Source organism: Eurypyga helias, unplaced genomic scaffold, assembly GCF_000690775.1.
Source record: "Eurypyga helias isolate BGI_N326 unplaced genomic scaffold, ASM69077v1 scaffold5177, whole genome shotgun sequence".
NCBI classification, from domain to species: Eukaryota; Metazoa; Chordata; class Aves; order Eurypygiformes; family Eurypygidae; genus Eurypyga; species Eurypyga helias.
In genome coordinates, this window is record NW_010262252.1 from 59,097 (window position 1) to 83,434 (window position 24,338).

Below are 24,338 nucleotides of genomic sequence, written 5' to 3' on the forward strand. Positions count from 1 at the left end.
CCAAGCTGCATCATACCAGTAAATTACGTATTTAGATTAAACTAACTGAATTAACTAAAACCAGAGAGAAATGTATTTGATTCATATTCAGGTGCTAATGAAATTCTTTATTTTTGTCCAGTAACTTCAACTTTGCCCGCTGCAAAGTTAACCACTTCAGAACTATTCTAGGAAATAAATTCCATCTCCTCTATACATTATTTATCCATCTAGAGTCTCTGTGACAACCAGGATGCAAGCGATAGTCTCTTTTTCCATTTCATAGATATCATATCCAAAAAATCACTGCATTGTATAAGAACATGATGCTTTAGCCAAACACTCCAAAAGCATTCTTACAGAAGACTGACATTTATTAATTCTTAATATATTGCACACTATTTTGCTCTAATATTAGGACATAAGTACTGCATTCATTTAGACAGTAAATTCTCCCCATCCAAAGAAGACAAATTCTACTCTCAAGACACCACACCTAAAAGACTAGAACATTTATTTTGATTGTTATCTACACAGAACTGTAGAACTTTTATTTGTAATATTGCATATATGCAGAGCAGATAAATGTGGAAGAATAATGGTTTCCTGAAATATTTCAGAGGATGTAGAGTTGGAAAAAAAAAATAAGAGGTTCTCCGAAGCATCTAAACTTTCCCAAGGAGTGCATGATCAAAGAAGCACAAGCAGATACACACTTTCCAGAGCTTCTAAGATAAGCATTACCACAACAAACTTCAAGAGCATGTAGGTCTACCAGAAAGGTACACCTGGTCTTCACTTAAACTATATTCTTTTTACATTGTAGTGCTATCAAGTGTATGTACCACATTTTTCCAAAAAAAGTTAATATATGCCTAAAAATAAATAAAATCACCCTCTATGCAATCCTTTAAGAAGTTATACTACCGTTGCTGCTGGAAGGTTAACAACTTCCCTTCCTTTTTTTTTCCCAACATATTTTGTTATCTTTTAATAACTGCATTTTAAATTCTAATAATTTCATCCTCATGTCAGGATGATAGCCTTTAGAAACCAGTGTAACTCAATTAATAAGCCATTTTCTGGCAGGCACCAAAGCAACAAATTTGGGAATCATCAAAGTGCTTCCACTCTGGAAAAAAGGATAGCCAGAAGTTTCCATCAATAGGACAATGATCAGAAAGTGGACTTAGTGCCTTTTAACTGAGTAACAGAATCATGATGTTGGAAGGGCACTCAAATTGTCATCCAAAGCATTTCCTCACTACAAGACAGTATCAACCATATGTGTATCTTTCTAAACAAATTTTCTTAAATATTTCCAATACAGAAACACAATTTTCTGAGCCAAAATTCTTTTTCATTCTGTTGGTATCCTTACTCTTAGAAAGCTTTTCATAGTTTGTCTTTGCAGCAGCTGCATGCACTTGATGACACTTAGTGTGTCCCAATCAACCTTCTTCTCTAGACTAAACAATCATAATAATTCAATTATTTTCTCAGAGACTACTTTTACACTTTTTATCATTCTCACTCTTGACTCTTTACAGGTAGTAAACATACTTAATGAGGGAGGAGCTGTAACACCTAAATCTAGATTCAGTTCTTAACTGAGACATGGCTGAGTAGGCTGTTTTGCAAGTAATCCTTCTACTGACTGATCAGAGTTTTGTTTTCCCTTTTTAGTAGTACCACAGTTTCACAACTCATGTTCCTCTTGTGAGCCATTAGAATCCATAGAACCTTTCTGCTAAACTATTACTCAGTCAGCTAGCCAGTTGTACCCCATCTTATTTTTAGGTAGCTGAATATCCTTAGCTGCATTAACTTTGTAGTTAACTGTGCTTATCCTTATCTTTCAGGCCATATCTCTGATACATGAAAACTTTATGAAGGATCTACTCCAGTACATTTGAAGCCTCTCACAACTAGGTGGTGGATGCAGAGTTAATGTGCTGTTATCCAGCTCATAAGTGAAAATACCAACATAACCAGAACCAGCATAGATACCCACAGAATCCTCAGTGTATTCTCCTATTTTGACACTATGAGTATAAATATATTCTATATTATAAATATTTATTTTATGAGTCAAATATTACACTGTAAGTACATTATATATATGGGTACAAATATAAATATGAATATAAATAGGTATTCAGAAGTTTCCCTTCTGCGTGTGTTGCCAAATGGTACTGGAAAACAGACTATCCTTCCCATTTTTGTAGGACAAGATTTAGATATTTCTGGCTGAAAATGGTAGATGTCTATCAACTGTAAGCAACAAAAGCATAGCATACAGTGAATATTTTCATATGTGTTGGCATAAGCTGTTTGCTATGTGGACAATTGATAAGAATACAACAAAGTGAAATTTCTATAGGCTTAATGTGATGCTTTCCACAGAAGCATTCATTTCACAGACTAAGCATACAGATTATTCTGACTAGTTTCACAAAAATAATAATTCCGAAAATAAATTGAATAATATTATTTTATTTGGAACTTCTAGAGAAAAGTAAATAGATAGTAAAGAAGTCATAATTCCACAGGCCACTAATTGTTAAAGTGTCATTAGTTTTATAAAGAAAACCCACTTAAATGAGAAAACAATCCCCTCTGATTTGAAAGATAGAATCTTACTTCTAATTGCATAAGGAACTCAATTGTGACGCACTGATGTAATTATTCAAGGGGAAAAATATTAAGTAAACATGTTTTAATAAGCAGTCCTGCACCACCTATTGGTCTGCTATTTCTCTATATACCAAGCAGTCTGAACTTAGTTTCTGTAAGATGGTATGAAATAGGACAAAGTTAGTGCAGAGCAGATGTAATGCAGTGAATAGTTCAGCAGTAACATGTATTATTAAAGAAAATAGCTTACCTATTCCAAACACAAACTACCACTCCAGATTCTATCACTATACCTACATCTTGCTCTGGAAGGCTTTTTTATACAACATGAGAAAGGAATTTACAAGAAATACAAAATGACATAGCATCAGCTAAAAATCATAACGTGTGATGAACCTCCTAAGATTTACATCTTTCTTAATGCCTGTAGAAAGCATCTGTAGCATTCTTCAGACCAGACAAACACAAATTTCTGTACTGAAGCAAAGAAAAAGATTGTTGTCAAAACCCTAGTGGATAGATATAATTGTTAGAAAAAAGGCAAGAAAAGTTGAGAGCCAAGAAAAACATGAGAAAGCACAAATGAAGCCAGCAGAACAAATACTTTTACATCTATCTAGGGGAGCTTCCTGTTACTATCCACTATCAAACCCTCCTGTAACTAAATAAAATGCCTCTCTACTGCTGTATGACTTGCAGCTCATCGAAACTGATCCATTACAGTCAGCCTGCAGACATCTGGGCTTTCACTGAGACAAAGAACACAGCACCACCTAAGAGGACCAACTGTCTGTAAAAATAATTCAGTTGCTACTGTGAGCTTTTTAACAGAGAAAGATAGAAAGATGGGATACACAGTAACAAAATGGTTCTACACTCAATTAAATTAAAATGTCATTTGAGTGCTGAAAGCTGATTTATTTTTCATTTTTAAGTTGACCACGTTATGGAAATTTTATTATTGTTGACAGGAAGTTTTTTGAAATTTTCACGGAAACCCTACAGTTCCCATGGTTTGTAACACCTGCTCATAATCCCATGAGTTTTACCAAACTAGAGGATTTATTTCTGTATTTTCATACAGAACTTTAAAGGAACTTTTTTCATGTCATTATTTTCAGTAAATATATTTACTGAAATATATTTGAGAGAGAGAGAGAAAGAGAGAGAGAGAAGGTCTGCCTGCCGCTGCAGCTGTTCATGAAGAACCGCAGTCGGTGGAAAGGACTCACACTGGAGAAGTTGGTGGAGGACTGTCTCCCGTGGGAAGGACCCCACGCTGGAGCAGGGGCAGAGTCTCAGGATCCTTTCCCCCTGAGGAGGAAGGAGGGGCAGAGACAACGTGTGATCAACTAACCACAACTCCCATACCCCATCGCCCTGTGCCGCTCCTGGGGGAGGAGGCAGAAAAACGTGGGGCAAAGCTGAGCCCTGGAAGAAGAGAGGGGTGTGGAGAAGGTGTTTTAAGATCTGGTTTTATTTCTCATTATACTACTCTGATTTGATTGGTAACAAATTAGATTAATATTCCCCAAGTCAAGTCTGTTTTGCCTGTGACCATACCGGCGAGTGATCCCTCCCTGTCCTTGTCTCGTCTCACGAGTCTCTCCTTATATTTTCTCCTCTCCATCCCACCAGTTGGAGGAATGAGCAAATGGCTGTGTGGTGCTTAGTTGCTGGCTGGGCCTAAACCATGACAAGGCCTAATTCTCCAATTGGTTTGCTGTCATGCACCTGGAGAAATAGGTATATTCACTTAATTGCTGAGATTTTGAAATACAAAGATAACTATTTATGCATATTATTTCTCCATTAATGTTACATGGGTTATATTCTTCCTCAAAGTTCTTTAGAAACCTGTATTTCCTATTGAATAATTTTTCCTGAAAAAGTTAATTAAATGTAAAATAAATTTTAGAAAAAGGGAATCAGAAATGTGAACTAATTGGATTTACAGATACATCTGAGTACTACATGCCATATGTACTTTAAGCATTTGTCAAAGTAAAATATGTAAAAATATTTTTCACAGAAACATTCAAGTGCAATTTCAATCTAACACTGGAAGGGCTGTAACAATTAATAATTTCTTTAGAGTGCATTTACAAATGCCAGCATGCTCCTATTATGGCCCCATTTTTCACTTTTTTGCATCACATGAGTTTAAATTTTATAAATTCTATAGATTTATTTACACTGCTCATTAAGTACTGCTCTAAGACGCAATACAGTAAGCTTATGATCAAAGATGTTGTGGAAGAACTGACTGCACTGATATGTATCTATGTATGGATACTTCACATTATATGTATTATAAAAAGAAAAAAGGTAGATAGCACAGCTTACATACAAAGTGCCCTCTTGTGGTCCTGGGCAGGTAAACTCAAACAGATTTATGATATAGTATATATTTAAATGGGTTTATAATATATAACCGCATCATTTTAGGAAAACCATATCTATTATTAAGCCGAGAATTTTTCCTGCAGCAAATACTACTAATGCCATTTCTTTGTCCTATCTGCACATTGTAATTGACAAGAACAAGCTCCCTCTGTAACGAATCATGTGTGAGGAAAACAGTATCTGTACTACAGCAATGACATAGCTATGGCATAAACTTTTGGCCTTTAAAGATATAATTGCCCTGTGCCTTCCTGTAACAGCTCTTTAGATACAATGGAAAAAAAGTTTTTTGGCATTTCTTACTCAAAACCTCTAACAGTCCTATCTTGCTTTATACTTTATTTTTCCAGTAAAATTAATCTCAGTGCAAGAGAGGTTTGCTATAACAACTGAATAACTGCCTTTACAAATCAACTCAAGGGCATATGTGGCCTAAAATATTGGCACTTTTAGATACATATTAGAACTTTCATTCAGTTCTCCTATACATACATCACTGGAATGCGGAACTTTCATTTTCAAAGGCATGAAATCTTCCAAGGTGAATCATAATCCTGCATTCTCAAGCAAGATTTGAATCAGAAATCTACCTATTTTGCTTGAAAATGAGATTTATAAACCCATCCACTACCTGTGTGTTGAACAATAAATAAAAAGGAAGGTTTTTTTAAAATGTAAAACTAAACAGTGACTCAAAAAAAGCAAATACAAAGAAATAATAAATACCTTTTTGGCCTTGTGTTTTTTTTCGTAACTGTCTGATAACGGTTTTCTTTTTTCCTGAGTGGTGTCTTTGGAGAATAAATACTCAAACTCAGTAGTATCAAGTATATCAGGCTCTTCTAGTGATTCCCATAACATTGGCATAGCAGTTTTCCTATAAAGGGAAGAAAATAATAAAATTTCCAATAAACATTTATGAAAATCCGTAAGAGATCTAACCATAATAGATAAAAATCCGTAACATTTAAAACTCAAAGCAACATGAACTGCTGCTATACCTTGCTCTTGTAAGGAGTCAAAATGTGTTGCTGAAGGCTATACCAAAGTTCAGCTATTTAGTATCCACTCCCGCTAGACTATGGACCTGCATTATTTGTATTGTACAGATTTTTGTACAACAACCAAATATTACAATTACGGCTTGTACAAATACATCTGAGAGATTTCTGCAACTTCAACTGTGATTAGCAATATCTCAACAGCAGCTTTTTTTAGAAATTCCTTCAGACCTATAAAAATAAACCATATAAACAAATAGAGAACAAACTTTATTCAAGCATATTTTGAATGCTTGAATGGGGACTTCTGTATAGTACTTGATTCACTTCATGTTAACAACAGGTGTTCTACACGTATATATCTCCTTATTTCAATCCTCAGAAATCCAAGTAATTATATGGCTTATATTTTGGGAGACCAACCAGTACTCTGCTGCATTCAACCAACAGTAAATTTTACATGTGGATTACGTTTCCTTGGTTTTTTTTTGACTTCCAAAACCAGATTGGTGTAAACAAGTTCCACGGCGTTCCACAACCAAATCTGGTTTTGGAACACCTTGGAACTTGTTTACACAGTCCTCTGGTTTACCCGGATCTGGGGAAAAGCCTGCGTAGCGCTGCAGGCAGGGCACTTGGACACGGAATTCCAACACGTCAGACCCCCAGAACGCGGGGGCTCCCGGGCGCCCTTGGCGGCCGCCCCTTGGAGAGGGTGGGCCCGCTCCTTCCAGCAGGTGGCACTAAAGGGCAGGGAAATGATTTGGCATAGGAAAAAACAAGTGATGAACCCCCCTAAACCCCAAACTTATTTATATTAGATGTAGTATGCAACAAAACACAATCCTTAACAACTTAAGGAGAGCCAAAACTCATTAATTTAGCTTTCAAATTTATGATTTTTTTCTACTTAATACTCAACTGTACATTTATGATTGTGAATGTTTAAGGAACTCTAAATTTTCAATGAGCACTCCCTGATGCAGCCCGTTCTGCGTCACAGGACTTGCTTACAGCTCCGCGGCTTCACCCTCTCTGATTTAGCCGGGATGTCAGCCACACTGAAGAACGAAGGATTCTTTCTAGCCCTGTAACAAGGACTTTGAAGTCCTGTAGAGCTGCCACTCTGAGCAGCAGACCCTTAAAGTTTCCAGTTCTAGTGCAGTCCACGAAGATGCAGGACCATTTTATCTGCTGACCAGCAGTTCACCAGAATGCTGTGACTTAGACCTTATCTTGCATTCAGGAAAAGCTTAATGAAACAACAGTATTTCAGAAAAAAATATTTTGATTTCAGTGAATCAACAGGAAAAATATTTTAATTTCAGTGAACCAACAGGAAGAATTACAGTAAGGTTTATTTATGGACCAACTATTTATTCAGTATGAAACAAGTTTTCACTAGTAATTTTGGGAAACCAAACCCAAAATCCTCAAACTTCCTGCTCCAAAATACTTCAATGTCCTTAATTCTGAATCACTGAAAGAACACAACTGACATTTCATTAATTGTTCCAAAAATCTGTAAACTAAAATAAAGTTCATATTTAAATACATTTAAATGCAGATATTTACTTAAACAGTGTTTAAATATAATCCTAAAAATAACTTAAAATATTAATAACTGTAAATAACTTGTAATAAATACATAAATACTTTATAGACTTACAATAATATAAGCAACCTATAATAAATATTTTGTAATTAATTCATAATATATAGTAACATGATATAGTCACAGTATATAATACAACACAGTATGTAATGTAACATGTGTATATATAGTGGAGCATACATAATATTAATAGTGTATGACTATAAGTCATATATAATGATATAATGTAATTTATTAAAATATTTAAAATAAATGTAACATCTTTGCAACTGCACTTTTGCTAAACTAATTTTTAACACAGATTAATGTTTTGATTCCTAAGACCTGAATAGTCATGTCATTTCATTACTTGCAACATTGGACCCAAATTTTATTTCACGGTTCTACCAAATCCCAGTTAAACCAGTAATAGTCTCTGTCACTTAAGCATCCCCAAAAACGCACTTTTTTGAGCCAATTCTCTTCATAGACCTCTATGTTACATTAATAAACACTTGAAGAAAAGTTAAAATCAACCAAAATCCAAAACAGCAGCTGAGCAGCACTGAAACCATGTAACACTGTGACACTAAGGTATGCATGCTGTCCCAGAAAGTGCAAATGGGTGTACTTCTTTCCTACGGCCAGCTGAATAAAGGGATAGCATGAACAAAAATTGTAGGATCATTTCAAAAAGACTGTCCAAAAATTGTTTCTTTATGCCTAGTCACCAAATGATCCTTTTAAAATAAATCAATAAAACAGTATTTTCCATTTAACTTCAAATTTGCTACAATGGTATATGCTATTAGACTTCTTTCATAAAATCATAGCATGCTTTGGGTTGGAAGGGAACTTAAAAGATCATGTAGTCCTATCCTACCATCATGGGAAGAGACATCTTTCACTAGATCCGGTTGCTCAAAACCCCATCCAACCTTGATGAGACATACACATCCAGCCCAATTCCAATGATACAGCACGCACAGCTTCTCTGGGCAACCTGTTCCGGTTTCTCAGCAAGTCTGGTGTAAAAAACTTCTTCCTTATATGCAATCTAAATGTACCTCCTTGCAGGACCCTGCACTTGGCCTTGTTGAACTTCATGAGGTTTGTATGGGCCCACTCCTCAAGCCTGTCAAGGTCTCTCTGGACGGCATCCCTTCCCTTAAGTGTATCTAGCGTTTTACCTCAGACCTGTATCACAGTAAGACTGGGGTATTTTTTTTTGTTTGTTTGGTGTGTTGTTTGTGTGGGTTTTTTTTAATATTCAGCTTTTTAAACTATAGAGATCTCTATCAGATTTGAGACTCCTCCTCCATAATGGATGCTTCATGCTACAGGCTCCTGAGCTGCATATATTTATAAATAGGCTTTACTTTTCCTGCTCTGACAGAATTATACACAGAGCTTAGGTTCAAGTTTAACTGTTTCTAGAACTGGAATCAGAGGATCACAAAACATAGTGCTCTGAACTGACTGGAAAGCAAAAATGAAGCTCTTAAGTTCTCAGGTGACCAAATTTTAACATTTCAACTCCAATTCTAATTAAGATAAACAAAAGAAAAGCTGTCTTTCTAATATCTTGACTATCTTTTTTATCTTCAGCCTAGGAACCACCCAGTCACTAATGCTGTCCATTGAATAATCAGATTTTTGGAAAAAAAGACAAAATTTCTTTTTGCTATAATGCACATAATTTTCATTTATAAATCATATAAATCTAATTAATATTTAATTTTTTAAAACAATTTCTTATGATCTATTTTTAGACTTCTAGAACTGCTTCAATTTTTTTTTCTTAAAACCTGTAAATTCCATGCCTCTACACTGATTTTCCACATACCCAGACTGTTAACTTTTTGTTAGCAAGTCTTAAATAGCATACACACCCTTGCATCATGGCCTACGAATAGCAACTCTAAGTCCAAATAAATATATTTTACCTGCTGCCTTGTAATTGTATCCGTGTCCAATACAAAGGCTTCATGGGACGGCTAGGTTCAATGGCAGGTTTTCGAGGACCTTGATTTGAAGATAAAGTGCTATTAAAAAAGAACCCAGGCCCAGGAGGTGGAGGGGGTGGAGGTAACCCGGATCCAGGCAGTGGAGGAGGAACAGGAGGTCCCGACCCTGGAAGCGGTGGTGGAGGCGGTGGTGGTGGCGCTTGAAAATTCCTACAGCCTTCAGAAAGTGGAGGTGGTGGTGGCGGACTAGATCCAAACTGAGAGGTCAGTGAAGTCAGACTCATTGGCAACGGTGGTGGTGGAGGAACTAAAACTGGAAGTGAAGAATCGGGAAGGGGAGGAGGAGGAGGTGGTGGTGGTGGAGGAGGCAGCATTTGTTTTGGTTGACAAGATAAGACACTTTCTGAAGACTGTACATTGTAATTGTCCTTATTTTCACTTTGGGCAGAAATACTATGTGACAAAGAAGAAATATTAAGCTTTTTGGGTAAAATCTGGTTATTTTTCACAGCTCTGTTTTCTTCGTCACTAGGCTTTATGAAAGTTTCTCTGTCAGTCTGTATACATACATTTCGGTATGTCTTTGGTGGGTTATCATCTTCAGTAGAAACACCAATATCCTTTGCTTTTTCATTTCTTCTGTTTAATTTATTATCGAGTTCATTCTTCAGATGTGCAATGATCTCCTCAAGCTGAGCAGTTGATACGGCATGTTCTCCACGAATATGGAATACCCTGAGTTCAAACTGAGACTGCAGAACAACAACAAAAAAGCCCTTAGTGGAACTATTTTTCTAAAGTGTTTATTTCATAGTAATTAAAAATCTTCACACTTAAACTGTGTTCTTACTTTAAGCAAACCATAGTAACAGAAATGCTTCACTTTCCCAGTTTTAAATGGATTTGTTGCAAGCTATTGCATAATTGGGCAATTACTAGTTTTTAAAGAAATGTTAGAAGCGTGTGGTTAAAAAAAAAAAAAAAAAAAAAATTATGAGTAAATATCCAGAACATTGATTTAGCAAATTCTAACATGTACCTTGTCTTTAAGCAGACTTACTGGTTTTTAACTGCTGAATGCAATAACTAATAGATTATTATGGAAATGGTATTGTACTTAATTACATGATTTTATTGACTATTTAATTTCATAAATAGATCATATATACCTAACATAATAGGAAATAAAAAGTAGATTAAACACAACAGAAGATGAAAATCCTCCCAAATAAAGCATTAGATAAACAAATTAAAACACTTGCACAATCTGTTAAAAGTGTTCACATCAATTAAATTCACAGAGGTACACATACATTCTCCTACAAATTTATCTTTACTATTCGATTAAAACTTCAGTTCTACTAGATGTATTTTAATCTACGATTGAGGAAAATCAATTGTAGAACCAAGAGGATTTTACTGATGCAGAAGGAAATAACAATCTCTCAAGAATACATATAAGTAAGAAAGAAAAATCCCACACTTTTCTTACCATATATCAGAAAAATCCAAAATATTTGACACAGAAATATCTCCTTTAAATAATCCAGTCCAATACTGCTGTTCCAGATGATTAAGACCCTACAAGCTATTTTCGGTTATGCCATCAAACTATCAGGCAGCTGACTGGTGTTACCTTGTTTATTTGTATGGCAATGACTCCTGAAAGAGCATTTTCCATGGTTCTTTCAGAACCTCTGTACAAAGGGAAGCCAACATTTCAACAGAAGCAGGTAACAAGCCGTGATTTTCCCAAATTCCTGCAGGCACAGCAATTTTCACTTCAAAAAATCCCACACAGTGCTGGTTAGAAGTGTCAACATAGCACTCGCTACTTATCATTCCAACTTGAGTATTAGGTCAGAGTTAATAGTTTACAGCATTAATTAATATGCATCCAACTCATGCATGTGTAGCTCAGTATAGCAAATCAGCAGTGTAATATACTGTTATTTTATATCACACAAAGAAGGCAGACTAGATATGCAAACAATATATGATATTTCTCATGGCAGTTTGATCAGCTTGCATTCCAACCAACTTGTTAAAACAAAGTCCAAACTACATAATCTAAAAATACTTGATATAAAATTCTCCCTTTCTTAACTGGCACGTGTAAAGGTGGGGAAACAAGTTTAGATTATTGCAAAGATAATCAAATAGATTTGTATTGGAAACAAGCCAATTCCTATTAGTTTTACAGAAGAACTAGGATTAATATGTACAATAAATAGAACATGTTTTGTTTGGCTTTTTTTTTCTTTTCCTATGGTTATGCTACGAAAGTTTGTTGTCACTCAGCTTAATTATTAGTTCAGTTCAACTGTCACAAGATTTTCTGCCTTCTGATTTGCTCCAGAGCAATCATCTTTCTTTTTAAACTCAGCATACTGATGCATAAATGAGGTAAAGAAGTTTGCCTTAGGGAATTTAGCTATTTTGTTTATCATAGTATTTTGCCCCTACGGGACATCAAAAAATCCATGATAGATCAATTTACTTTGAATGTTAAAGCAGTTAATCTGAAGTGACCTTAAAAATACACCATAAAACAAGCACAGATTTAACAAAACTACATATTGCATTTAAATGGGCATGAAAGCAAGTGTGTTAGTATTATATACCTTTTCAACTACAGAACTTCACTCTTCAGTATACAATATAAATTGTTGGTTTAAACTCAAAATTATATTTGAGGTGCTAATTTTATGCTTTGCCTTGCTTTTTACTCTTTCACATTTTCAAAATAATTTTCTGTAAATAAAAATAATAAAATTATTAACTTAAACAAGAATTAAAGCTGAAATTACTAAGCACAAAAAAGAAAAGCAGGCTTAACAAAACTGACATTATGAGAATCTGTGTTAAACATCTCATCAATGGAAAATATCAGTCATATCCAAGTGACTGCAATAGGAAGAGCAATAAGTAATAAAACAAGTATTTATTTTAATTACATCTTAAAACAAATTGTATTCACCAAAATAAGTATCTTTTTGGTTTATTTAATTAAGATAGTATTTTCAACAAAATTTTCAAGAATATGTATGTTCATATGTACTATTTTTGTACATATACATATTCTTAATAATGGTCTGCTTCCTGACAAACATTTCTTCAAAAAAAGATGAAATGCTCTAAAATCTTATAATGAATCAAATGCAGATCACACCGTACCCAGTCATTACATATAGGTAGAATTTAAACATCCTCTGTCATGTGCCATGACAACTATGTATAAATAAATTCTATTACATTTTCTTTATGACACCTCTAAGGATTAGTTAGATACCTTATCAACATGTAGTATTAAATAATAAAGAAAACCAGTGTGTACTAAACTTAGGCACCTTTGACTCCTGAAAGTAAGTCAATAACTAAAAATAATTTTTAAAATAATTACACAGAATCATAGAATCATTTGGGTTGGGAGGGACCTTAAAAATCATCTAGTTCCAACCCCCTTGCCATGGGCAGGGACACCTTCCACTAGCCCAGGTTGCTGCCTGGCCTTGAACACTCCCAGGGATGGGGCATCCACAGCTTCTCTGGGCAACCTGTTCCAGTGCCTCACCATCCTCTCCGTGATGAAGTTCTTCCTGATATCTAATCTAAACCACCCCACTTTCAATGTAAACCCGTTACCCCTTGTCCTGTCACTACAGGCCCTTGTAAAAAGTCCCCCCCAGCTTCCTTGTAGCCCCTTCAGGCACTGGAAGGTGCTATAAGGTCTCCCCGGAGCCTTCTCTTCTCCAGGCTGAACAAGCCCAACTCTCTCAGCCTTTCATCATAGCAGAGGTGCTCCAGCCCTCGGAGCATCTTCGTGGCCTCCTCTGGACTTGCTCCAACTGGTCTATATCCTTCTTATGTTGAGGGTTCCACAGCTGGATGCAGTACTCCAGGTGGGGGTCTCAGAAGAGCAGAACAGAGGGGGAGAATCACTTCCCTTGACCTCCTAGCCGCACTTCTCCTGATAGTTTTCACTCCTCTGCACCTTAAAATGTTTTACATTGTACTGCCTATTAGAATGAAACCTCAGAAGTCAAGCTGCAGAATACTTACTGATAATCACTATTCCTCAATATATAATCTCAAAGGAGACTATGGAGAACTGAAACTAAAACGAAATTAAATAAATTAAATTTAATTAATCAATTAAACTAAGTTTAAAATCAGTTTTGACACAACCTTTTTGTCAACACAGCCATTAGTTATGCCAGATGACATCTTGAATTTACAAACGGGTTGTTCTTTAGAACTTGTGGGCTTTGTATTACTTTAGAATTCTTCTGATGCATCACACATCAGATTTAGAGTTAGTTTTTTTTATTATAAAGTAAGTCACTAAATTTTGCTATAACAATTGGTGATACCATTTATAACCAGGCTTATCTTTTCTTTCTTACAACATATAAAACAAAGAATAGGAACAATGGAGTATTTTAATTTTAATCTTTAAATTATTATAAACAAATCTAAAATACTGAAATGGAATATAATAGAACTATTTCCATCTCACAACTTCTAGTTGGAAATAAGCCAATCAAAATTATTTTTATATGATATACTGTCACCAGAATCCTGAAATATTAAAAATGTACTGGGAACACAGAGGCATTTTATTGAATAGAAAATAGTGTTAGAAGCACTTGAACACATTTACTATTAAAATACTGTTTTCATCTAAATGGGAAACAGTTTTTTTACTGTAATATACATATGTCTACCAAAGCTTACAGTTTTATTTCCAGGTGTCTGTGAACAGTCCTTTAAAATTTTTATGATGGCTACATAACAATACCTGTGGCTGCTGGAAAGGACCAATTTTTAGCTAAATTCAAATCTACAGGGATCTGAATAGATACAGTTCAAATTATTCAGTATCTTGTTATTGAATCATGTCAACAATTATTACTGTAATTTTGGCAATATACTGAGTCTGTTTTCAAACATGTCATGCACCAGACTCCACGAGTCTTTGGGAACTGCTGTTAAGATGAACAATGACCAAAGGCTATAATCAGAATCTAATAGTTTGGTCACAGCTATTTTAAGCAGAATGAAATGGAAAAAAAAAATCAGCAGGCAACAAGATGTCTGAGGGATGGAAGGTGTGGTAAGACGGCTGGAAGGACAGAAGACATGCAGAAGGCTGGAAATTAATGCTTAGAAAGCCACCCTATGCAGCATGAATGACCATGATTTATTCCTGGATTTGGAAAGCTATCAGAGTAAAATGTCTGTATAAATTTCTGTATAGCATGAATCAAGACATTACAAGAACAATTTGGGAGATGTTCAGCAGCATGTTTTAGATACAAGGAATAACAATTTATTTAATTTCAAAACTGAATTTGCCACTCTGATGGTCTGTTTAGGAGCTTGGTTGCCTAACATTAACATCACAAATTGGGATTGTATATGTAGATTCAACACTCAACAAACTAGTGCAAGGAAATACTCCTCTGACCATTTCAGTTACTTGCAGCACTAGTCCACTCTTTCGTAGGGTATATCAAATTAAACCCTCAGGCCTTGGCACGTAGAGGATCTCTGGCTCCTCACTGTGTCAGTGACTCTTGCCAGCCAGTCAATGACATTATCTAGTTGTCGTTCCATATTCCTCCCTTTCCTGTACACACACACACAGAATTGATACTTAGAGCTGTCTAAATTTCCATAACAGTAGAGATACATTTTCTTCAGTTTACTGTTACATATACCAGATCAGAGGCAGGTAATTTTGAATAAAATCATATTGCTATTTCCTTTTTATATGGGCAGGTCAAAAGAAAATAAAGTATACAAATAAATGTACTGTGAAAGCCTTAATGTCCTGAAATCAGATTTCAATCATAAATTTTAATTCATAATTTCCTGAGTATTTTAAGCCTAATCCACACAGCAATATGCTACTAAAAACATTGCCTTGCCTTGGTACAATCTTTCTTGCATTCATTTTCATTATGAAATATGCAAACAATGCTATGTGATTATGCTGAAGAACACTGTTAGAATTCAGATTTCATAGTAATTTTATCAGACAAGGAAGCAGTCTGAAAATACATGCTAGGATTCAAAAAAGAGAACTGCAGCATACAGGCACTGAAGAGACTGATCAGTAGTATGGCAGTTGTAGGGGAAAAGCATCTGCGAAGGGCAGCGTATCACGACCTGATAATGAGTCGACAGCTCCGTATTAGACTATATAAATAGAAATGTCATATGCAAAAAAATAATCCTTGTGCTCTATTCAGCTACTAAAAGCTGTATGTATGTTCAGTTTAAGAAAAATACTGCCCCTGTGTCCATGATCACTGTTATTGAAATCTGGGGCACCTCATTCAGTATTAATTTTCTAGGTTCAATCTACAGTGCCTTTTGTCCCCACCTCACTCTTACCGGATAATACTCCCTTTGGTTCCTTAGTTCTTTGCTTCTGTTACTGAAGAATACTTCCACAATACCCTTAAATTCAGCTTGAGTGTTTTCAACTGCCCCTGTAATCCTCTGCTTTTCTGACCTCTAAAACTAGCCTTCCTGGCTGATGTACCTCTTCTTCCATTCTTCCATTGGCTCACTGCTTCCACCCAATATCCATTTTGAAAAGGCTGAATAAACAGGCAGTTTGGTCTAATCCTTCTCCCTGATGTCTCACTTTATTTCCCAATCTGTCCTTGCTTGGAACGCAGGTTTCGGGGTTTTTGCACTTCTGATTCAAAGTAAGGTCCACGCCTATTTGCTATTCAAGGTCACCAGTACAGCAGTATTTGCAAATGAGATGAATAAAGCATGTAATTAATCACACCAAAAAACTAAATCCTCTCATTCAGAGTGTAACCTGAAGGTTGTCTAAATGTCTTTGAACTGATAATGTCGATAGACACAGACGAATCTCAATACCCATGTGGCAGATTTTCCCTGTGCTCTGACAGGTGACAGAACGATTAGAGCCTCATTTAAATACAGTCAATAAAGTCAGTTATAGTCTATATAGTCAATTAAATGCAATCAACTCAAGTATATTTGTTCTGTTACTGCTCTTTATAATGTGATTTTACATGGACAAAGACTTTCTAACCATGACATAGAACTAGTCTGATATGAAAAGTTCCAGAACAATTTGTATGTATGTACATGAAGAAACCATAATCTCTACAGCAGTCTACACTAAAAAATCAGTTGCTGGCTTGTTATTAGTCAAGATTTACCTGCATCATAAATGTTTAAAAAAATCCTGAGAAGTGTAACAGTTAAGACATAAAAAAAAATTCTCTAAAACACTCTTTAGAGCAAGCAATATACAGAACTTTTGCTTTGAAACTAGCAAGTTAATGCTTCACTGTTAATGCACAATATTTTATTCACTAGTGTTTACAGTGCAATACTACCCTGAAAATCGACTGTGTAAAAATGGCACGTCTTTAATGAACAAAGCTGTTCTATGTATATCAGAGACAGCCCTCCTCTTTAACTGAGGAACACACACTTTTACTAGTTTGTACTCTAATTAGCCAGGAAAAACAACACAGTAGAGAGAAAGTGAGCTTGATTTTATTCCCTGCTCTGACTTTATACACTGATTGTTACATCTAATTAGTTACTTATGCCAAGCCATGAAAATGAAAAAAATTGGGAACACACAAAGTATCTAAGGACACAGTTTCTAGAAGTGCAAATGCCTGGGGGATGAATGGTGGGGTGTGGGGTGGGGGAAGGGGGAAGAGCAGGGCATGGAATTAGGAAAAAAAGAGGGAGAGAAAGAAAGAAAAAAGATAATAACTACTGAGTTGCCAATTAAAAATATTTTTATAGATTTCACAGCTTTTTTTTCCTAATAGTATTTTGTCCATCAAAGTACTGTGCATTGAAAAGAGAGGGAAAACACATTTTTCACAGACAGCCTCTGACTTCTTTGGTTTTGTTCATTCTAAGTAATTTCATCTTCAGTTTTTGGAAGCGCTCACACTTTTTATTCTTGTATTGTGTTGACAAAGAAAAAAAAGTCTTTTTTTTGTTAAATCTCTGTCCTTGAAAAAACATACATTTGTTTTAAATTTTAACAAGAAACAGAGACTTTGCAAAGGATTTCTAAATGAAAAAAAATTAAACCTGTGCCAGTTTACATAAAAATTAAAATTCCTCTCTAACAAATACTTCAACAAATATAATCAGTTACATACGGTGTATCACCATTTTCAAGGGTACACAGTAAGGATTATTCTGACACCTCGTAGTAAAAGGATAAACTACATGACTGACCATTCTCAAACATTCCCAGAACTCTAAATACAGTATAGGCTACATATACAGAGCCCAATTCACTTTGCAATTTAAAAATATAAAGTAGCTAGTTTCTTAGAGAAAATGTAGCAAAAGTAGTTGAGAGGAAACTCGACCACAGTGAGTATGCAGAACACAGTTTTTCTATATATTTCAGAATATTTATTTATTTAACAATTATTGGCATTTCGGTAGTTGAGAAAGAAATCCAGCCTTACAGACAATAATTTTGGAGTATAAAATTTTTGGTACAGCACATCATTAAAATATAACCAGTTACACTGCACCATACACTTTTTTCTTTTATATATAATGTGCTTTGATTTCTTTTATCTAGAGATGGCTTAAATTCACATAGCATTTTAAGCACTATTTCACTTCAAGTTTTATAATTCAAATATTTACTGGGAAAATATATATCATGTTTGATATGTTATGAAATACAACTTTCAATTTAACAACCCCTGCAATTACTTGTAAAGATTGATTTGTGATTCTTTGAAAAATTGCCATTTCTACAAGGATATATTATGAAGAGATCCTCAATCTCAGGTTGCTACACTTAAGTTAAACACATAGACACCAAGCATGTAGCAATTTGATTACGCATTAAAAAAATAATATTCTTCCAACAATTAAGTTGCACACTTACTCAATGTTGTAATTAAACTGCATTTTGAGATGCCAAATACCATCAAACATCCAAAAAAGAAAGCAGATCTTTAACAGCTTCATTATTTGAAACAGAATAGTAAAAATCTCTATGAGAAGAAACCCTAAATGATCAAGTTGTATATTCTATAAGAATTTTAATAATTATTCAAGTATATCAGTTGCACATTAAGAATAGCTCAGAATCTTCCATAATAACTTCCTTACTTATTTAATGTTTTGTAGCCTTACTTAACAGATGGATTGCTATATTTAAACAGTGCCTATTATATAACAAGTGAAGTTGTTAAAAGCTTCGTTTCATTATAAAATGCGTATTACTGTGAGCTTATGGTAACTGTTACAGAAAGTGTAACAGAAAATGGAAAGCTTGATGCAGTTAACATGTCCAGCCTTTATAAGACTCATATTTATACTATTTGAAGGTCTGACTAATGTAAAAAAGGATTGTCAGTATAACTGCACAGGTAATGTGATTTATCTTCCAGAAAGAAAAAGTAATGCCATCAACCTGGAATGCTGAATTCACTCATTAATTTCTCTTTTCTATGTCACCAATACAGAAGGATACAAAATAAAACTAAACTTTGTGGTTCTAGAGTGGCATAAAAGAAAGGGGATGGTAAAGAAGTTCTTTCCTCTCTCACCTTTTTGATTGTACTGAAATAATTGGTATGATACACACTTCATCTTATTCCTTGTCCTGTCTGGACACGTAATAGACTCAATAGCAGTAGGTATTTAAAAGCAACCTAAGGAATGATTATTTTTGAGAAATGTACTCCTTCTGCTGTTATTTCTGGTATTTTCTTATTCTTTGAAAAACTTCAAAACCAGCAAACTGCACTTCTTAGAATACAGAAAATCAATGAGAAACTGAAGGTAAAATACTTACTCCCTCTACTGCAAAACACTCAAGTCAGGCATGTCATTTCTATAGTAAACATTTTGCATATTCTTAAATTTTCTTGCATGTTTATATGTTTCTAATACTCTTCCAATTCATTGTTCCAGATTCAGTCAAAACTATTCTTTATGTAGCCAGTAACATGTTCTTCATGCCTTCTCATAATTAGTTTGCATTTGTAACACATTTGAATATTTCTTTTCTATAGACTTAGTTCTTCATACAAGACGAAGAAACTTTTATTAACATCTTCAACTACTCTTGTATGTCAGTCATTTTACACCTCAGCTTTGCTCCCTGAACTAATTTCCTAGCAATCCTCAGTGCTGGTTTTCTCCTCATCTTTCCTATTCCATCTTCTATGCATATTCAACTGTATTTCCATGTATACTACATGGAAAACACTTTACTGAAATGACTATATTCATTACAGGCTTGTTGTCACCCTTCACTTTAATCATATTACTATGAAATGATTCTTCTCCTAAATTAAATCCCATACTTTAACAATTTGATTGTTTATATACGTTTTCTGTCTCCTTTTCCTTCTCTTCACTACTTTCTAGGACTCAGAATCACTAACAGCCACGTTACCATCCTTTCAATTGCAAAGCCTGTGTGCCTGTCTCCAATAAGAAGTGCCCATCAAAAGATTTCCCAGCTTTAGACCAGTACATTTGTACATACTGAGTCTAGTGTGGTTTTTTTGTTGTTGTTTTGTGGGTAGGTTATTTTGTTCTGTTTTGTTTTGCTTTTAATATATGTACCATAAGTTTAAAAAAACCCATCCACAACTGGAAGTTATTTAATAGGTCTGCTGACAGTGGAATATAGTGGGACCAGGAATTAAATCAGCTCATTCTTTGACACCAGCACTAAGTTTTCAGTGACTATGTAAGTATAAAGGTAACAAACACACCTCCGTTTTTGCCAGTATAGGAAGAATATGAATCGCCATGCAACGATGATCTATGACGTGAGGACTCTATAGCTGTTTTCTGACCAGGACCGTGTATTTCAAGGGACTATTCCATACAAGATACAGACCACCCCTTGCATTGTGGGCTCCACGCAGCCCTATATTCTTCTAAGCTTCAGCATTTCCTCTTCTAGTTGTTTGTGGAATTTCAATTCTGTCTTAATGTTCTGTCCTCTTTTCCATACTCCTCACAGAGTGGTTTCCAGGTTGCCTTAAACTTTGCTTTTCTTACCCTGATTGCCTTATGTCTGGTCTGTAAATGCTTCTGTAAAATTACATTCATGTAGGTTTTATTTCTTGCACATACACATATCCTCCCCTTCCTCATTTCCCTATTAATAACTACCATCCAACTATTTTAGAAGACACAACTTAAACTCAAGTGGAGAATTTTGTTACATAATACATAGCTCACAACAGCTCATCTCTAGTCCTTGATTTTCTACAGCTGTCCTATTTACATGTAACTTTACTGAGACGAACCCTCATACTAAGAGTAAATCACTTACCCTCTCCATAACTTCTAATCAAATGCATAGCTAGAACCCTTGATGTGTCTCTGAAATTTCTTGGTACACTCTCAAAATCCTGCAAACATTATGAACTCCAATATGGAAAAATATCTCCAATGATGTTCATTGGAATCCACAGCATACTCCATATATATGGATCCTATTATATCAGCTTCAGCACCTGCTAAGTGATGTACTCCACTGTGGCATCTCTGTGCCCACAGAGGAATCTCATTGGAATCTAAATCCTCTTTGAATCTGGGATATATATATATATGTATAAAACAGAAAATTATTAATACTTTGGATTCACTAACTTCTTGCCACAGGCACATTTGCTAAGCAATGTCATCCTTGAGAGAAATGATAGCACCTCTAAAAAACTAGACTAAATATTACTTAATAAAGCCAACTGTTAACAACATGTGCTTAAAGAGGTGAATTTCAGGTTATTAATAAATATTAACAGTACATACTTCAGCATTTTATATAGATTTTATAGGTTTTATAGATAACATAAAATTCCCACTAATACTAGCTTCTGTTCATTTGAATGAATGTCTTGAAGAAGAATAAAACCATGAAAATATTCAACCGGCCAAAACCCATATAAGCATGCCTGTATCTCAGGTAACAGCAAGAAGGGAATACCACACACTAGAATTTTGCAAATATAGTAGTGTACAGCCGCTACAAGAGGCCATGTAACAGCCAATACGTGTCATGCCACGCAGAAAGGGAGTGATCCCTGTAGAAAGTAACAGTGTGTTGATTCTTCCTAAATGTAAACTAGTTTTATGCTAGGAAAAATAAATCTTACACAGTTTGTAAAAAAGGGGTAGACAACTACATGGAGACCTTTGAGAAATATCAAGGAAAACTGATACTTTAGTGCAAAATTTCATTGGAAAAATCTCTACGTAATGTTAAACTCTGTTAAATATTTAAATTCTGCAGAATAGAATGAGGCAATTGAGCATGTAACACATCAATAAATGCAAAAGAGGTATTGCATACAACTCTTCTGAGGCCAAGGTAATTAAAGAATGAAACCACACCATACATTAAAAATTCATTTCAAACTTTTGTTGAACTAGGACCATGAACAAATAACATGCAGAATCCAAATATTGTAACAACAGCCTTTCCTTGTCACAAACATCATAGTTACTTCCATATTCTGTTTCTCACTTGCAGCTGCTACATTAGTCTTAGGACAGACTAGGCTACCAGGGCTGTATAGATACAAACATAGTAACAAATATGCTTTGTGGTGGTGCTCCAAAAATTATATCCAAGAAAAAAAAATTGCTATTAAGTATTTTAAAATACAATATAGAAAAATATAGACCAATATTTCAAATTCTATTCTAGTTTATCCCTTGTTTTGGTGAAAATTTACTTTACAGAAGTTACAGTATTTCTCATCTGCCAGGAAAATTAAATGAATCATTACTTTTACTGATATATGTAATGAATTGGCATGTAAAATGTTAAAACAATGCAAAAAATGACTGAAAACGAGTTGAAGATGAAGTTTCAGTGACAAAAACTACAGAGGCAGTATGGATCCAATAAGAAAACTGATTGTAGTAGAGAGCAAGTTGTCTCTGATCTTGGGAGAATGTTTTTGGACACCTAACAGCTTTTTTATTACTGTGGCTGATTAAAATGAAAAGCCTTACTACTAAAATGTTCTTTTTGATGAGTTTTTTTGCCATGAACTATAGACCTTGCAGTCCAGTGGGTTACAAATCCTTTGATCCTGTGCAGTCACATAAATTCAAAGTCGTAAAACAACATTGAATTTGATTTTATTAGTGTGGCTGATGTTGCCAGAATTGTAATGCAACCTTGTTTTTCTTCTCTTTTCTTCCTTTTCTTTTGGGGAGGGGGTGGAAGGGAATGGAGAGTTTACTGTCAACAGTGCTTCACAGTACAAAGAACTAATTTCTTTGGCAACCAGACTCCAAGATTAAGCCATTATAACAAAGCTTTGAAACTACATAGGAAAGCAACATTCTACTAAGTTGCAACCAATGATACGGTTGAAACAAAAGTTGAAGCAAAAAGTATAGTACATGGAAAACAGTAAGCAAAGATAAATTTAGTATCTATGGAAGGATAATGGGCAGCAATGAATACTAATTTTCAATAGGAAATATTCAGCCAAATTTTGCTATGAGTTTACTATGAGAATAAAATGAAGTATCATTACACTTTTAGAAAGTGGAGATTTTCATTCTGTCTGAACATAATTTCTGTGTAAAAATTCTAAGAATACCTACACTAAGGAGATAACTCATCTCTCCGGCAATATATAGAGTTCACATGTGCACTGAAAACAACTAAAAGATTTTGAGGTGTAGCAATCCATTCACTTCCTAGCTACGGAGGGCAATTAATTTTCTGTGGCCTTTTTGATGCCAAATATCAAAATAACAGAGGTTAGATTTTACTTTAAGAAACATAGTCACCTAAAAGAGTAATTGTCTTATGCTTACAATTATCACACATTCCTCACATGTTATAGAGAGGGACCTCAACATGCCAAAACAAATGGATTGCTTGGTTCGCTTGAGGAGATCCGACACAAACAAGGTTATCTTTCATGACTTCTGTCTTAGTTTAACTAGGACACTTCCAATTCTGCATAATAAACTTCAGTAGCAAAACCAGAAGAAAATCTTTAAATATCCATCAATCAGGTAACATTTAGAAGACCCAGCACTGTGTTTATAAATGGCCTGCTTTTTAACATTGTAGAGATGTTTATGCTACACTTAGAAGACAAAAATACCAGTGTCCTTATCTAAGATACAGCTTATGAACTCCAGAGATTCTACCTCAATAAACAGAAGTATAACATCAATTATGGAAATTACTGTAATTGTGTAAGAAGACATCTACTTTAAAGCAATGTATGCTAAATGCTAATTATGCATCACCACATTACTCTAGACATTCTCATTACAGAATTTTAAGAAAATCCGCACACATACAAGAAAGTTTAAAAACCCAACCTTGGTCAGTTACTCAAAAAGAAAAATTTCAAGTGTGGTTATCAGAGCAACCTTAACTGTCTCCCTCTCTATCAATGTTTCCATGTAGCACAGCTACACAGAAGCTTTCTCTTTGACAGAACCAGTATCTCATTCAATGAACACGATGGGAGTTATTCTAGATGATAATTAAAAACCCTATTATGAAAAAGCTGCAAGCATTTAGGATTCTGCATTATGTATGCTTTAGCTGAAAGGTATAGAATGAAAAAAACATGGAACCTCAGGAAGAGACACAACAGTATTATAGTAAAGGCATGGTAATGCTGACCTAAAAAAGCAGATTCTACCCCTGCTCAAACTGCAAAGTTTGAGCAAGATGAGTCACAAGTAATTTTA

At 34.8% G+C, this 24,338-nt stretch overlaps 1 protein-coding gene across 1 annotated transcript in view; it reads right to left on the reverse strand.

Annotated features, from left to right (window-relative positions):
- Positions 1–24,338, reverse strand: part of FMN1 (formin 1) — a gene marked incomplete at its 3' end in the record, with an annotated part of 99,742 nt that overhangs the window by 41,934 nt on the left and 33,470 nt on the right. The window contains exons 4-5 of the mRNA XM_010155637.1: positions 9,564–10,336; positions 5,749–5,899 (exon numbers count right to left, since the gene is read on the reverse strand). Of these exons, the coding sequence (XP_010153939.1) occupies positions 5,749–5,899; positions 9,564–10,336 (924 nt within the window). The remainder of the gene's footprint in view (positions 1–5,748; positions 5,900–9,563; positions 10,337–24,338) is intronic.